This window comes from Microcebus murinus, chromosome 4 (assembly GCF_040939455.1).
Source record: "Microcebus murinus isolate Inina chromosome 4, M.murinus_Inina_mat1.0, whole genome shotgun sequence".
Lineage (NCBI taxonomy): Eukaryota > Metazoa > Chordata > Mammalia > Primates > Cheirogaleidae > Microcebus > Microcebus murinus.
Window position 1 is genome coordinate 103,346,757 of NC_134107.1, and position 16,682 is coordinate 103,363,438.

The following is a 16,682-nucleotide window of genomic DNA, read 5'->3' on the forward strand; positions in this document are numbered from 1 at the left end:
TTGTCCCCTTTTTTTTCTTTTTCTGCCTTCTTTTGAATTACACTTTTGTATTTTTATGATTCCATTTGATCTCCTTTGTTGACATATTAACTATAACCCTTTGTTTTGTTATTTTATTGGTTGTTCTAGGGTTTATTGTATATAGCATTAACTTTTCACAGTCTACCCTTCAAGTGATACTGTATTACTTCATGAATAGTATAAGAAATATTGCAGTAGTATACTTCCATTTCTCGCATTTCATCCTTTCTGCTATTGTTGCCATGCTTTTTACTTTTACATATAAAATACATTGTTATTATATTGTTTTGAATTGACAATTGTACAGAGATTTAAATAATAAGAAAAACCTTATATATGTTTATAACCTATAGTGTCATTTTCCTCCTGCCCGAAGGATATCTTTTAACATTTGTTGTAGTTGTAAGTCTACTGGAGATGAATTCTTTCAGTTTTTGAAAACAAATTATTTCATCTTTTTTTATTCACTTATTCATATATTTATGTGACATATTTTTTAAATTGTAAAAAACATATAAAATAAAATTTACCATTTTAACCATTTTTAAGTGTACATTTCAGTAGTGTTAAGTATAGTTACTTCGTTTTGAAACAGATCTCTGGAACTTTTTCATCTTGCAAATCTGAAATTCTGTATCTGTTAAACAACTCCCCCTTTCTCCTTGCTCTCATCCCCCAGTAACTGCTATTCAATTATACTTTGTAATTGTATGAGTTTGACTTCTTTAGGCCTTCGTATAAGTATAATTGAACATTGTCTTTTTGTGACTGGCTTATTTCATTTGGCATAGTGTCCTTAAGGTTCATCCATGTTGTTGAATATGACAAGGTTTTCTTTTTAAGTCTGACTAATATTCCATTGTATGATACACTACATTTTGTTTACCTGTTCATCCTCTGATGGACATTTGGGTTGTTTCCACCTCTTAGCTATAATGAATTAATGCTTTATGCACATGTGTGTACAAATATCTCCTTGAGACCCTGTTTTCAATTCTTTTGAATGTGTACCCAGAAGTGAGATTGTTGACCATGTGGTAGCTCTATTTATACTTTTTTTTTTTTTTTTTTGAGACAGAGTCTCACGTTGTTGCCCAGGCTAGAGTGAGTGCCGTGGCGTCAGCCTGGCTCACAGCAACCTCAATCTCCGGGGCTCAGCGATTCTACTGCCTCAGCCTCCCGAGTAGCTGGGACTACAGGCATGTGCCACCATGCCCGGCTAATTATTTTTTTGTATATATATTTTTAGTTGGTCAATTAATTTATTTCTATTTTTGGTAGAGACGGTGTCTCACTCAGGCTGGTTTCGAGAATTCCTGACCTTGAGCAATCCGCCCGCCTCAGCCTCCCAAAGTGCTAGGATTACAGGCGTGAGGCACCACGCCCGGCCTCTATTTATACTTTTTAAAGAAACCTCCATACTGTTTTTCATAGTGGCTGCACCAGCAACAGTATTCAAGGGTTCTACTTTCTTATATCCTCACCTGTTACTTTCTGGTTTTTCGATAGTAGCCATCCTAATGGGTGTGAGGTGATAATTTCATTGTGGTTTTGGTTTGTATTTCCCTAATGATTAGTGATAATAAGCATCCTTTCATATGCATGTTAGCCAATTTATATATCATCTTTGGAGAAATGTTTATTTAAATTTTTTACCCATTTTATAATCTTATTATTTGGAGGGTTTTTGGTACTCTCTTTATTATTTCAGGTTTTTTTTCCTTTGGTTCATTTTGGATAATTTCTATCTCATTGTAGTTTTGAAACTGTAGTTTTTATTTCTGTAAGTTTGATTTCAAGAATATAGTTGAAATCAATATAGTGTTTTCCTGCCTCTTTGCATGCTTGGTAATCTTTGGTTGGATGTCTGACATTGTGAACTTTACCTTGTTAATTGCTGAACATCTTTGCATTCCTGTAAATTTTCTTGAGCTTTGTTATGGTATGCAGTTAAGTTACTTTGAGGACTTGATTTTATAATTTGTTTAGGTGGCTCATGAGCAGTGTTCAATATAGGACTAATTTTATTCCCTATGACTAAGGTAAGATCTTGCTGAAAACTCTACCTAATGCCCTGTGAATTTTGAGTTTTTCAAGTCTGACTCATGGAAACAAGCATTATTTCCAGTGCTATGTGACCTTTAGGCACTGTTTCCTCTTATTTTGGATGGTTCTTTCCCTAGCCTCAGGTCAATTCCTCTCACACATGCACCAGTCAGTGCTCTGCTGTGTGCTAGAAGGAGACTCTGTTCATCTCTTGGGTTCTCTCTCTGAGCAGCTTTCTTCTCTCTGGCATTTTGTCGTGTGAACTCTACTTGCCTTTGTCTCCCTGCACTCATAGCTCCTTCTCCTCAACTCAAGGAGCCCACCAGTCTCCACTTTAATTCTCTTGTCCCATGCCACTGTCTAGAAACTTTTAAGGTAGTAACCTCTGGCACTTACAGGGCTTATTTCATTTGTTTCCCATCTGTCCGGGACCAGTGTCCTTTGTTGCCTGATGTCCAGTGTCTTGAAAACCATTTCTACAGAATGGGAGAAAATATTCTCATGTTACATGTCCAATAAAGGGATAAGTAGAATCTATATACAACTCAGGAAAATCAGCAAGAAAAAATCAAACAACCCTATCAAAAAGTGGGCAAAGGACATGAACAGAAACTTTTCAAAAGAAAATAGACTAATGGCTAACAAACATATGAAAAAATGCTCAACATCTCTAATCATCAGGGAAATACAATTCAAAACAATGAGATATCACTTATCTCCAGTGAGAATGGCCTTTATCAAGAAGTCCCAAAACAATAAATGTTGGCATGGATGCGGAGACATAGACTGCTGGTGGGACTGCAAACTATTAAACTTCTGCGGAAAGCAATACAGAGATACCTCAAAGAGATGCAAGTAGAACTCGCATTTGATCCAGCAATCCCATTACTATGCATCTACCCAAAAAAACAAAAGACATTCTATAAAAAAGACTTCTGCACCCGAATGTTTATAGCAGCACAATTCATAATTGCAAAGATGTGGAAACAACCCAAGTGCCCATCAATCCATGAGTGGATAATAAAATGTGCTATATATATACCATGGAGTTCTACTCAGACACAAAATACAATGGTGATTGACATTCATCGAGTGTCAGGCAGGAGGGAAGAGGGAGGAGGGGATGAATATATACACATCTAATGGGTGTGGTGTGCATCATCTGGGGGATGGACATGCTTGAAGCTCTGACTCGGGTAAGGCAAGGGCAATATATGTAACCTAAACATTTGTACCCCCATAATATGCTGAAATAAAATAAAATAATAAAATAGCAAGCTTTCATTCCTGGAATTTAGTGCATTATCATTTTTACATATCGCTGGATTCAGGTTTGTTAATATTATTAAAGATTTTTGGGCCTTCGTGGTGGCTCACGCCTGTAATCCTAGCACTCTGGGAAGCCGAGACGGGTGGATCACTCAAGGTCAGGAGTTTGAAACCAGCCTGAGCAGGAGCGAGACCCCGCCTCTACTAAAAATAGAAAGAAATTAATTGGCCAACTAAAAATGTATAGAAAAAAATTAGCCAGGCATGGTGGGGCATGCCTGTAGTCCCAGCTACTCAGGAGGCTGAGGCAGGAGGATCACTTGAGCCCAAGAGTTTGAGGTTGCTGTGAGCTAGGCTGATGCCACAGCACTCTAGCCTGGGCAACAGAGTGAGACTGTGTCTCAAAAAAAAAAAAAAAAAAGATTTTTGCTTTAGTGCTCATGTGGAATTTGGATCTGTAGTTTGCTTTGTTTATAATATCTTATTTGGTTTTAGTATCAGGGTTATCCTGGCCTCATAAAATGAGCTGGGAAGTGGTGCCCTCTCCTCTATCTTCTGAAAGAATTTGTAGAGGATTGGTGTTATTTCTTCATTAGATGTTTGGCAGAATTCACCAGAGAAGCCAGCTGAGTCCAAAGGGTTTTGTTTTTGTTTTGTTTTGCTTTTGCTGAAAGGCATTTATACAAATTAAATTTACTTAATAAATGAGGAAACTTCTTTGAGAAATCTCCAAAGGCGGGGGAAGGGGGGAGAAATGAGGGGAAAAAAGAAAGAAAGAAAACCATAGTTTCTTGTATTTGTCTGGTTTACTTACTTTTTTACTTTTTAAATTTTGGGGGGTGTTTAAGATAGGAGGTCAAATCCAGGCCCTGTTATTCTATTTTGGCCAGAAACAGAAGTCCTGTTTATGTGTAGTCTTGGCCTAAGAAGGCTCTTGTGCTAGAATTCTTATAGAAAAACTCTTTTGATAGCAGCTGTTGCTCATTCTCTTTCAAAAAGATATATAGATAGATAAGCTAGAGGGTAAACTCAAATCAGCCAGCAGGAATTTTTAAAGATATTCTTTGGGTATTAAACTGATTTCCTGATTCCTTTGTTTCTGGGAATTTTTTGAGTTATTTGGATCTAGAAGCTAATTTTAAATAATAATTTTATGAAATTCCTCACTACATTATGGTTTTATTCTCAGAATTAAGAAAAAGAGAGAGCAACAACGTTATGCTGAAGAGCAGAGGATCTTAAGAATGAGTGTTCATGAAGAGGAGAGTATGAGTGAGATATTAGCCCAGTTACAACTTGAAGAAATAAAAGGAGCCAGAGAAAAACAGCAACAGAGAGAAAAGGAATACCTAAGGTAATCTGAAAAGTTCTGCATGAAATTCTGGCTCTAGAGGAGACTTAGTAGGGAGTCAGTGTTCTCATTTTTCTTAAATGATAATTGACTATGTCTTCTCATACTTTTCCTCATTTAGGGGTTCATAACTTTGCCAAATAGGGAATATTTCTTGATTCCCTAGTACTACTTGGGAATAGCACTGCAATTTTCCCAGTACAAAGAGGAAAAGTTGAGACACAGAGATATAAAATAGTTTTAACAGTTAAAGCTGGCTGTAAAATGAGGATTCATACTCACTCTCTTTCTAGTAGTTCACTTTGCCTGATCATACTTTATTTTTATAGATATGTAGAAGCTTTACGAGCCCAGATCCAGGAGAAAATGCAGCTGTATAATATTACTTTACCTCCACTGTGCTGTTGTGGTCCTGATTTTTGGGATGCTCATCCTGATACCTGTGCCAACAATTGTATTTTCTATAAAAACCACAGAGGTAAGTTTCTTAAAGGAATAGTTGGGGCCTAATGACAATTTTAAAAATCCATTAAGAATAGTGATAGTAGTCATTTACTATTGTTTATATCAGAGACTGCTCTTTACAAAACAACTATATGAGGCAATAAAAATAATTATAGTGAGTTATTATATATTTCTCTTTGAGATTGGTTATCGTTTTGTCCCCATTTATGCTGAGGAAATATTTTCAGTTCATTCCATTGTAGGAGACCTTGAGTTTCATGGTCCTTTTTTAACTGAAGACTATTAGGGTTTGTCTTTTATGTAAGTTAGGACTCTGTCCAGTTGAATTCTCTGTTACCCAAATAGTAATACTTTAATGATATGTAACACAGACTTATTACCATATGTGCACATTAGACTGCCAGTTCTGCCAGGAAACAGGGGAAAATGAGGAGCAGTATATACTCTATCAGGAGTCCCAGCTAGAAAAAAATGGAGTCTGTCCTGTTGTCACTAATGTTTCTGTTTCCATATACTGTGGACATTATGTAGGCCTCATGTACACAATGAAAATACTGCCAGTATTTATATTCTTAGTTCCCCATCTGTATGGTTTGAGTTTCTTATCAATCCTATGAGTTAATATTTCTTAAAACACAAATCTGATCATGTCATTCCTCTATTCTAAAACATTACAGTCCAAAATGCATGGCATGTTTGCCATATTTTCTCTCTGGCCCCAGGCTGTACTCTAGCCTTACCAAACTTGCTATTCCCGTTATATGCCATATTTTTTACACTATTTGCTCCTCACTCACGCAATTCTCTGCTTATAATGCCTTCTTTCCTTTATTCCTGTTAATTCTTCAAGGCCCACCTTAAATGTTACCACTTCTGGAAATCTTTTCCATCCTTTCCTAAACAGTTATTCATTCATTCCTAACTTTATTCTGTGATGACATTTTGTATATGCCTCAATTTAATTATTTTTGTGTCCATCCTCTTCATTATCTTTTCTGTTCTCACAGAGTGCTTGTCACATAGTTAATACTCAATAAATATTTATTCTCTGGATAATTAAAATATATAGTCCAGGCACGGTGGCTCACACCTGTAATCCTAGCACTCTGGGAGGCCGAGGCGGGAGGATCGCTCAAGGTCAGGAGTTCGAAACCAGCCTGAGCAAGAGCGAGACTCTGTCTCTACTAAAAATAGAAAGAAATTAATTGGCCAACTAAAAATATATAGAAAAATTAGCCAGGCATGGTGACACATGCCTGTAGTCCCAGCTACTTGGGAGGCTGAGGCAGTAGGATTGCTTGAGCCCAGGAGTTTGAGGTTGCTGTGAGCTAGGCTGATGCCACGGCACTCTAGCCCAGGCAACAGAGTGAGACTCTGTCTCAAAAAAAAAAAAAAGAAAGTGTATATCTATGAGACTCTGGGTAGAGAAGCAGTACTAATAGGATAGAGAATAGGAGAGTTGTTTAGAATCTGACTTTATTCATCACTGTGCAAACCTTTATTTGCAGCATATACTCGGGCACTACATTCAGTCATCAACTCCTGTGATACCTCTGAGGGGAACTCAACTCTTCGAATGGCCATTCGTAATTTTGCTTCTGCACACAGACGGACTTTGAAAAATCTGTAATAAGACTCTGAAATCAACTGGTAGTATTTTGGCCTTCATTTAAAATCAACCCTGAGAGATTTTTTTAAGAAAAGTTGTTAAAGTATATAGGATGTATAGTCTGGAAGGAAATACTGTCCTGCATAATAACTATCTTTATAATTATATCATAAACCATTGTTTCAATCTCTGCCTTGGAACCAAGATTGAAAGTTGACTTCCAAACCTGTCTCATCGTTGTCGTGAACCATATGGAGCTTATTATTTTAAAAAATGATTAGTCAGACTAGAAAGATTTCTCTTACTTTGCTCTGCTCTCACCAGAAGAGGTCATGAGAAATCTTTGAGATTATCACATTTATTGTCTTTCTAAAACTGTATCTTTGAGCTTGACAATACTGAAAAATGCCTGGATGAAGCAGAAGAGAAAGTGATGAAATGAGTTCCGAGCATCAATGGCCATCTGTATTGCCATTAGCTTTTCTAATTTTGTATGGGAATTAAAGATAAGAATCTGAATTTGATACATATTTTTTCTCAAAATATTTTTGCTCCATTTTTTTAATGTATTGCCTCTCTCCCTAGTCAGTGACATTGGACATAGGACTTTTTAATTGTGTAATTTTTTATTGCAAAAAAGGGGAATAAACCCTTTGTCTTTTGAATATGTTCTATGTGAAATAATTGTGAGTGACATTTCAGAAAGGAAATCTGAAGTCAAAATGAGTAAAGTCCTGCTTTATTTTTTCAATTTTAAAATATCTGGTGAATGATACAGCAAAGGGAAAATGAAATAAAAATTGCCATAGTTGATATGAATTTGTTATTTCTTCATAGTATTTCCTGATGTAAAACATGAAAAGGTTTAATATTATAAATTAAAGATAGATACTGATAGTTTCTTTTTCCTACTTTCTCTAATGTGTAGTGCTGAAGAAGCACTTAAGTTATGTCACAAAAAATGCCTAAACATCTAGCCAGGGCATTGAAAATAAGGTACAAAATTACCTGAATGACAAAATTAACTGCTTATTTAACCAGATTAATTATCCAATTCAGTTGAAATCCTTGAAGTAATTATATACTGGATTCAGCCTTTAAGAGTTGTATTTTTTTAACAGCTGTATTGAGATATAATATACATATTATATACAATCATATATAATTCACTCATTTAAAATATAAGATTTAGTGGTTTTTACTATATTCGTATAATATATGTGCAACTATCACCAGTATCAAATTTTAGAACATTTCAACACTCTAAAAAGAAGCCCCCATGATACAGCAATCCCATTTCTGGTATATATCCAAAAGAATTAAAAGTAGGATTTCAAACAGATATTTGCACACCCATATTCATAGTAGCATTATTAACAATAGCCAAGAGGTAGAAGCAACTCAAATGTTCACCAATGGATGAGTGGATAAACAATATGTGATACATCCAATAGAATGCTATTCAGTCTTAACAAGGAAGGAAATCCTGTCACACACTGCAACATTATGCTAAGTGAAATAAGGCAGTCACAAAAGGACAAATACTATTATATGAGGTACTAAATAGTCAAATTCATAGAGACAAAGTAAATGGTGGCTGCCAGGAGCTGGGGTTAGATGGGGAGTTGTTGTTTAATGGGTTTAGAGTTCCAGTTTTGCAGAATGAAAAAGTTCTAGACATCAGTTTCACAACAATGTAAATATACTTTACTGAACTATTATATACTTAAAAATGGTTACAGTGATAAATTTTAGGTTAGTTTTAAAGCAATTAAAGATTTTTTCAATTAAAAATAAAAGGAATATCTCACATCTGTTGGTAGTCAGTTGTCATTTTCCCTCCCCCAGGCCTCCTCCAACCCTAGGTAATCACTGATCTACTTTCTGTCCTATATATTTGCCTATTCTGGACTTTTCATATAAATAGAATATATGATATGTGATCTTTTGTGACTGGATTCTTTCCTTTAGCATAATATTTTCAAAATTTGTCCATGTTATAGCATGTATCAGTACTTCATTTCTTTTTACTACTGAATAATACTTTATTCTATGGATACACCACATTTTATTTATCCATCAGTTGATGAACATTTGGACTGTTTTCACTTCTTGACTATTACAAATTATTACATTGAATGTTTGTTTAGAAGTTTTTCTGGTAGACATGTTTCATTTCTCTTGGGTATATACCTGGGAATGGAGTTACTGGGTCCTCTGGTAGCTTTATGTTTAACCTTTTAAGAAACTGCAAACTGTTTTCCAAAGGGGCTTTACCATTTCACATTCCTACCAGCAGTGTATAAGGGTTCAAATTTCTTCACATCTTCATCAACACTTGTCATTATCTGTCTTTTTACTTATAGCCATCCCAGTGGAGATATGAAGTGGTATCTCCTTGTATCTTAATTTATATTTTCCTAATGGTTATTGATGTCGAGCATCTATTTGTTCATGTGCTTATTGGGCATTTATATGTCTCTTTTGGAGAACTGTCTTTTCAGATCCTTTGTCCTTTTTTTTTTTTTTTTTTTTTTGAGACAATCTTGCTTTGTTGCCCAGGCTGGAGTGAGTGCCATGATGTCAGCCTACCTCACAGCAACCTCAAACTTATGGGCTCAAGTGATCCTCCTGCCTCAGCCTCTCGAGTAGCTGGGACTACAGGCACAGGCCACCATGCCCGGCTAATTTTTTGTTTCTATTTTTAATTGACTGGCTAATTTTTTTCTATTTTTAGTAGAGACAGGGTCTCGCTCTTGCTTAGGTTGGTCTTGAACTCCTGACCTCAAGCAATCCTCCTGCCTTGGCCTCCCAGAGTGCTAGGATTACAGGCATGAACCATGGTCTCAGATTATGTAATTGAGTTATTTATATTTTTGTTTCTGACTTACAGGAGTTCTTAATATATTATATATAGTTCTCTTATCAGATATATGATTTACAAATGTTGTCTACCATTCTGTGGATGGTCTTTTCTCTTTCTTAATGGTTTCCTTTGAAGCATAGAAGTTATTTAATTTTGATAAAGTCCAATTCATTTACCTTTAGAAGGAGAATTGTGCTTTTTTGGTCATATCTAAGAAACCATTAATTACCTAATCCCAGGTCACAAAGATTTACTCCTATGTGTTCTTCTAAGAATCTTTTTTTTTTTGAGATAGAGTCTCACTCTGTTGCCCAGGCTAGAGTGCCATGACATCAGCCTAGCTCACAGCAATCTCAAACTCCTGGGCTTAAGAGATCCTCCTGCCTCAGCCTCCCAAGTTGCTGGGACTACAGGCATGCGCCACCATGCCCAGCTTATTTTTTCTATATATTTTTATATATGGAAATATCTATGGTGGCCTGTGCCTGTTGGCCAATTAATTTCTTTCTATTTTTAGTAGAGATGGGTTCTTGCTTTTGCTCAGGCTGGTTTCAAACTCCTGACCTTGAGTGATCCTCCCACCTTGGCCCCCAGAGTGCTAGGATTACAGGCTTGAGCCACCATGCCTGTCTCTTCTAAGAATCTTACAGTGTAGCTCTTATATTTAGGCCTATGATTCATTTTAAGCTAATTTTTATATATGATATTAGGTAGGGATCCAACTTCATTCATTTGCATGTGGATAACCTGTGTTCTAGCACCATTTGTTGCAGAGACTTATTTGCCTCACTGGAATGACAGGAGATGTTCTTCAATTCTCAGTTGTTCCATTGATTTATTGTTTATCCTTATGCCAGTACAATCTGTCTTGATTACTGTATCTTTGTAGTAAGTTTTGAAGTTGAAAAATGGAGGCTTCCAACTTTGTTCTTTTTCACCGTTGTTTTTCTATTCTGAGTCACTTACTTCATGCGAATTTTAAGATCACCTTCCTACAAAAAGCCAACTGGGATCCTGATAGGGATTGCATTAAATCTGTCAGTTATCTGGGGACTATTGCTATCTGATCCATGAACATGGGACATCTTCCCATTCATTTAGGTCTTTAATGTCTCTCAACAATGTTTTATAGTGTTTAGAGCATAAAATTGGTACTTTGTTAAATTTATTCTTAAGTATTTTATTCTTTTTGATGTTACTGTAAATGGAATTGTTTTCATTTCCAGATTATCACAAGTGTATAGAAATCCAGTTGACTTTTGCATTTATTAGTTCTAATCACTTTTTTAGAGGACATCTTGGGATTTTTTTATATTATATATGAGATTCTTTACTCTAACAAATAGAGATAATTTTACTTCTTTCTTTTCAACTTGGACTTTTTTTTTTCTTTCCTAATTGCCCTGACTATACTACCTAGTACAATGGGGTATAGAAATGGCAAAGTGGACATCTTTATTTTAGGGGGAAAACATATACTCTTTTACCATTATGTAAGGGTGGTCGCTGTGGGTTTTTCTTGGATGCCCTTTATCAGGTCGATGAAGTTTCCTTCTGTTACTAGTTCATGGAGTATTTTTATTATGGAAAGATGTTGGATTTTGTCAAATGCTTTTTCTGCATCTATTAATATTATGTGTTGTGGGTTTTTTCTGTTAATAGTATATAGTACATTAGTTGGTTTTCAGATGGTAAACCATTTTGCATTCTTAGGATAAATTGTATTGATTTTTATTTATTTGTTTCTTTGGCCTTACACAACAAGTTTTTTTCTTGTTTTGTTCCATTTTTTTAGTTTTGTAATCTAAAACAGGTGATTTGACTTGACTGACATCAAGCTAATAGTAGAATGGTGATGGGATTAGAGTTTGCATTGGATTAGGAAACTTTCAAGTCTCCTTTTAGGTTCAGCCTATGAATATAAATTTCAACTGAGGATGAGTATGTTTTTCCATTGTAATTTAGTCATATGTAGGCAGTGTCTAATGATTTATCTTTGTGGGGTTTGAGAATGCTGGGATAGCTAGCAGCTACCAAAGAGGAAGCCTGAGTTTCATGATCTTTCATGATGGTAGTGTGGTGAATCTTGTTTGAATTGGATGAATATGCTTTGGAAAGGAGTATTCCTATCAGTATATAAAACTGTTGTGATTTCTCCCATCTTAAGCACCAACCAACTAAAAAGAAGAAAGAGAAAGAAAAACCACCTTTCTTTATCCCACATCCTCCTACAGCTACCACCAAACTTCTCTGCTTCCTTTTATAACAAAACTTCTTGTCTATACTTGCTACTCCTATTCCTCTCCTCACATTCATTCTTGAATACATTTTAGTGAGACTATGTTCCAACTTCAACTGGCTGTTACTTCTTAGTTTCCTTTGCCATTTTTTCCCCATCTTCTCTTAATCCCCATCTCCGTTTCCCCATCAGTCTCTTAATATGGGAGTATCCCAGAGCTGTCCTGGGACATCTTTTCTATCTTACTTTTCACTTGCTTATTTGGTGATCTCTTCTTGTCTCATGAATTTAAATGTCATCTACCTACTGATAACTCCCAAATTTATGTCTCTGGTCCAGATCCCTCCTCTAAACCTCAGACTCTTATAACCCTGACTGCCCCCTTGACGTTTGCTTTTCTACACTTTTGCTCTTGCTACAGTCTTCCTCATATCAGTTGATGGTAATTCCATCTTTCTAGTGATTGAGTTAAAAGCCTTGTAGAAATCATTGGCTTTCCTCTTTGTCTCTCTCTCTCATTCTTCTTCAGTCACTCCATCAGCAAACTGTGTCAGCTCTAACTTTAAAATATATCTGCAATTCACATTACTTCCACTGCCAGATGCCTGCTCCAAACCACCATTGTCTCTCTATGGATCACTGTAAGAGTTTTCCAAGTAATCTCCCTGCTTGTACCCTGTGTATTTTCTCAATACAGCAGCTAAAGATAACACATCCCCAAACCAATCTCCTGATCTCCACCCCTGCACACACTGATAAAACCAACAAACAAAAAAATTTTTCTCCTTGCTATAGTTTTCCCCATCTCAGTAAATAACAACTCCATCCTCTGTTTCTTCATGGAGTCAACCTTCATTCCTGTCTTTCTTATACAACCCATATCCAATACTTGTTGGCTCTGCCTTGAAAATATATTCAAAATACAACTATTTTTCAGTACCTGCCCCATTACAACCCTGGTCCAAGTCGTCATCATGTCTCACCTGAGTTACTATAATAGCCCCTCAGTTGGTTTTCTTGCCTCTATACTTGCCCCCTACTAATTGTTCTTAGCACAACAGCCAGAGAACAGTCTTCAAAATAAGTAAGATCATGCCACTTCTCTGCTCAAAGCCTTCTTTGGCTATTCATTTTACTCAGGAAAACTGGAGTCCTTACAAAGGCCCTACAAAATCTGATCCTGATTATTTCTGAGGCTCTATCTCCTACTACTTTTCCCCTTGCTCAGTCTGCTCAGCTACATTGACCTTGTTCTTCTTTGGACATTCCAGGGACACTTCAGATTTTTTTCATTTGTTTGCTCTGCATGGGGACACTTTTCCCTTAGATGTTTAGCTCACCTCCTTACCTCCTTCAAATCTTTGCTCAAATATGCCTTATTAGAGGGCCTTCCCTAACAATCCTGTTTCAAAATGCAACCTTCTCACCTACCCCCACACATAAGTGCTCTCTATCCCCTTTCCTTATTTTTTCTTCATGATACTTATAGCTGTATGACATGCTATATATTTTACTTAATGTTTATTTTCTCTCCCCATTAGATTGTACACTTCATGATGATAGGGATTCTTGTCTGTTTTTGTTCAGTGCTACATCTCCAGTTATTAAGGGTATGATTGGCACATAATAGGCTCTTAATAAATATTTGTTAAATGATGAATAAATGTCTTTTTAAAATTTCAAATATTCCTACATGATTAGTAGTTTTACCTAATGTAATCTTTACTCAAAAAGGTCATTAGGAGCCGGGCGCGGTGGCTCACGCCTGTAATCCTAGCACTCTGGGAGGCTGAGGCGGGCGGATTGCTCAAGGTCAGGAGTTCGAAACCAGCCTGAGCAAGAGCGAGACCCCGTTTCTACTATAAATAGAAAGAAATTAATTGGCCAACTAATATATATATAAAATTAGCCGGGCATGGTGGCGCATGCCTGTAGTCCCAGCTACTCGGGAGGCTGAGGCAGCAGGATTGCTTGAGCCCAGGAGTTTGAGGTTGCTGTGAGCTAGGCTGACGCCACGGCACTCACTCTAGCCTGGGCAACAAGCGAGACTCTGTCTCAAAAAAAAAAAAAAAAAGTCATTAGGAATCATTTTGCTTTGTTTTCCATTTCCTCATTGCCATTATGATTTGGTGCCAATAATTTAATTTCTCTGGGCAACAGTTTTCTCTTTTGTAAAATAAGAAGGTTATATACTAAGTGACCTCCATCTCTCCTGTAGCTTCAGCAGTCTATGAATTTATTAATTATGTTTTATACTTTTGACTTCTCATTTTTCAGTGCATTCACTCTTCATGCTGAGATGTGGACTCGTGGTAGCTTTTACTTGTGGACAATGACATAAGGGCGGTACAAGTTTATTTTCCACTACTGCGAATCCAGCACTGATCGTGTTCTCAGAGTAGTGCAATTTTTATAGGTCAAAGAGGAAGGCAGAATAGAAGGGTTTAGGAGAGTATGGGAAAGTCCAGCAGGAGAGGCACAACCCCATAAAAGTATAGCTTTGGTTCTTACCCAGAAGGGAACTTTATTAATTTCTAGAATCCGTGCCAAGAGAGAGAACCGTGTGTGATAGAGGCAATTCCAGGATTATGGTAGTAGCTGGGGATATACATGTACCAATTTTCCTGTAATAACCATCAAAAAGCACATACAGCATGTTTTCCTGAGCAGTCCAACCTGAAACATTTTGTGCCAATTGCTTTGATTTGGTAAACTTCTTTATTCTCTCCCTTGCATTGTTTCAGTATATTACTTAATTGTCCAGGCGTCACCCTTACCTACTTAAGCCTTTTTATGATGGGCAGGAATAAGACTGTCAACAACTTTATTGACTACCCAACAACTTTATTGACTATTGGTGCAGAGGCTAAAAACTGCTGCTTTCATATCTTCTAGGCATTTAAGATGTAAAAAAGGAGATAGCAGGTATTATTTTTCTTATGTAGGTTTATTTACATAGAGTCTGTGTTTGGAAGCAAAATATTTCTTTTAGTTTTTAAGTGTAGTGAGCATCACTTGCTTTGTGTACTATATTGGATATTTTTTCATGCTTAGAGAAAAGCGTTTGGGATTCGAAAATATAGAGAAAGACAAAAGCAAATATCCTACTGGAATGCTGGGCCCATTCTGCTGGGCAAAAAACTTCAAATAGGTTGATTTTAGGTTTTTAAAACTCTCAGGGTAGAAATGAATGGTCCATCTCTGGTCTCGCTCTCAGTATTATTACTATTAGAGGAGTATGCCAAGGAGAAATCATCAGATTGATTCCTTTTGAGTAAGACAGTTGGTGTTGTACCACAAACTGTCTTACTCAAAAGGAATCAATCTTTTCCAGGCCCCAAGATGAGATTACTCCTGGTAGAAGTTACCACTCAATTCTTGCCATAGGTCCCCTTCATGCTTAAACATCTACCAAAATAATTAATGGATAAATGTATTAGACAACTGAACCCATGAATATGTCTTAACATCACTAAAAGAGACAGAGGCAGACATTGTGTGCCTACTGATGTGATCCAATATGAAGCATACAAGGCCTTCTATAAAGTGTTTTCGCCAAAAGAATAAAGATTGAAACTGAATATAGTCAAGCCTTTCAGCCTTTCTCATCTGGGGTCTGAGAGAAAATTAAGCTGTAATGTTCTAAGGAATCCATTGTATGTATTAAAATAATAAATTAACTTCTCTCCTATTCACCTAGAATGGTACTAGTTATGTACCATCCTTGAGGGGATTGAGAAAATAGTCATTGAAATCAGTTTCTGGTTTAGATGATGACAATATGTAAAGAGAAAAGCTGCAAGGATTCCATTTATAGGAAATAGAAATAAACAAGTTAAATTATGCCACAAGAAACAGAAATCCAGAATATGGGCCATTCTATAGGAAAACTGATACCAATGGCTTCTGCAAGTTAATGGCTTCAATTTAAAAAATGGGGAGACAGCTGTAGATTAAGAGAGATTAGTAGAGATAGTACCACGAAATATAATGTATGCACCTTGTTTGGGATCCTGATGTGAAGAAACAGTCTGAAAAAGGTAACTTGGAAGTAGTCAGGAATTTGAATACAGTCTAAGTGATTTATTTGGTTAGGTATGATGATGGCATTATGGTTGTATGTAAGAAAATATATGGAGATGGATACTGAACTATATAGGGTTGAAATAAAATTATATTTGAGATTTACTTTAAAATAATCCAATAAAATGGGACAAAAAAGAGATTAAGTAAGTCTAGCAAAAGCTTGATAATAGTGAATGTAGGTACAGGTTTGTGGGGTTTCATCATCCTGTTCGCTGTATTTTAGTGTATGTTTGAATTTTTTAAAGTAATTTACTTCAAAAAACTTAAGCCCGAAATGACTTTGTTAACAGTATAACTGTCCTCCTCTCTACCCTCCCAAATAATAGGAGGTTTGAATGAGAAAGTAATATCCCTTAGTTCTTAGATTTCTGACATAGTTATTATCAAGCAGTGACTAGAACCTAGAGCCTACAGTGCCATGTGGCCTTCTATAAAAAAGGCTGATTAAATAGAAATTAGGTTCATTCCAGAGACCAGATCCGTATGAAGCCCCTTAATGTAGCTCACACCCTGAGTAATCAGATAGACATCCAGTCACCTGGTTTTATGGAGTATATCTGGTGAATTCCCAGGCATTTAAAAGTTGAGAAATCAAGGATGAAAGACCATATAGATCATAGGATAGAAATGACAAAAAGAACAAAATAGTCACTTAGTAAATAAAAGCGGCTTTGAAATCTTAAGGTGAGCTGGGGATAAGAGATTATTTATGTAGTTCAATTCATGGATA

At 36.3% G+C, this 16,682-nt stretch overlaps 1 protein-coding gene across 4 annotated transcripts in view; it reads left to right on the plus strand.

Annotated features, from left to right (window-relative positions):
- CCDC15 (coiled-coil domain containing 15) overlaps positions 1–7,019 on the plus strand; it is a 77,352-nt gene extending 70,333 nt beyond the window's left edge. For all 4 annotated transcript variants that reach the window (XM_076002620.1, XM_076002617.1, XM_076002619.1 and 1 more), the window contains 3 exons: positions 4,526–4,690; positions 5,017–5,165; positions 6,661–7,019. In XM_076002620.1, coding sequence (XP_075858735.1) covers positions 4,526–4,690; positions 5,017–5,165; positions 6,661–6,782 — 436 coding nt within the window. In that variant the 3' untranslated portion in view covers positions 6,783–7,019. The remainder of the gene's footprint in view (positions 1–4,525; positions 4,691–5,016; positions 5,166–6,660) is intronic.
- Positions 7,020–16,682: the final 9,663 nt, after the last annotated feature.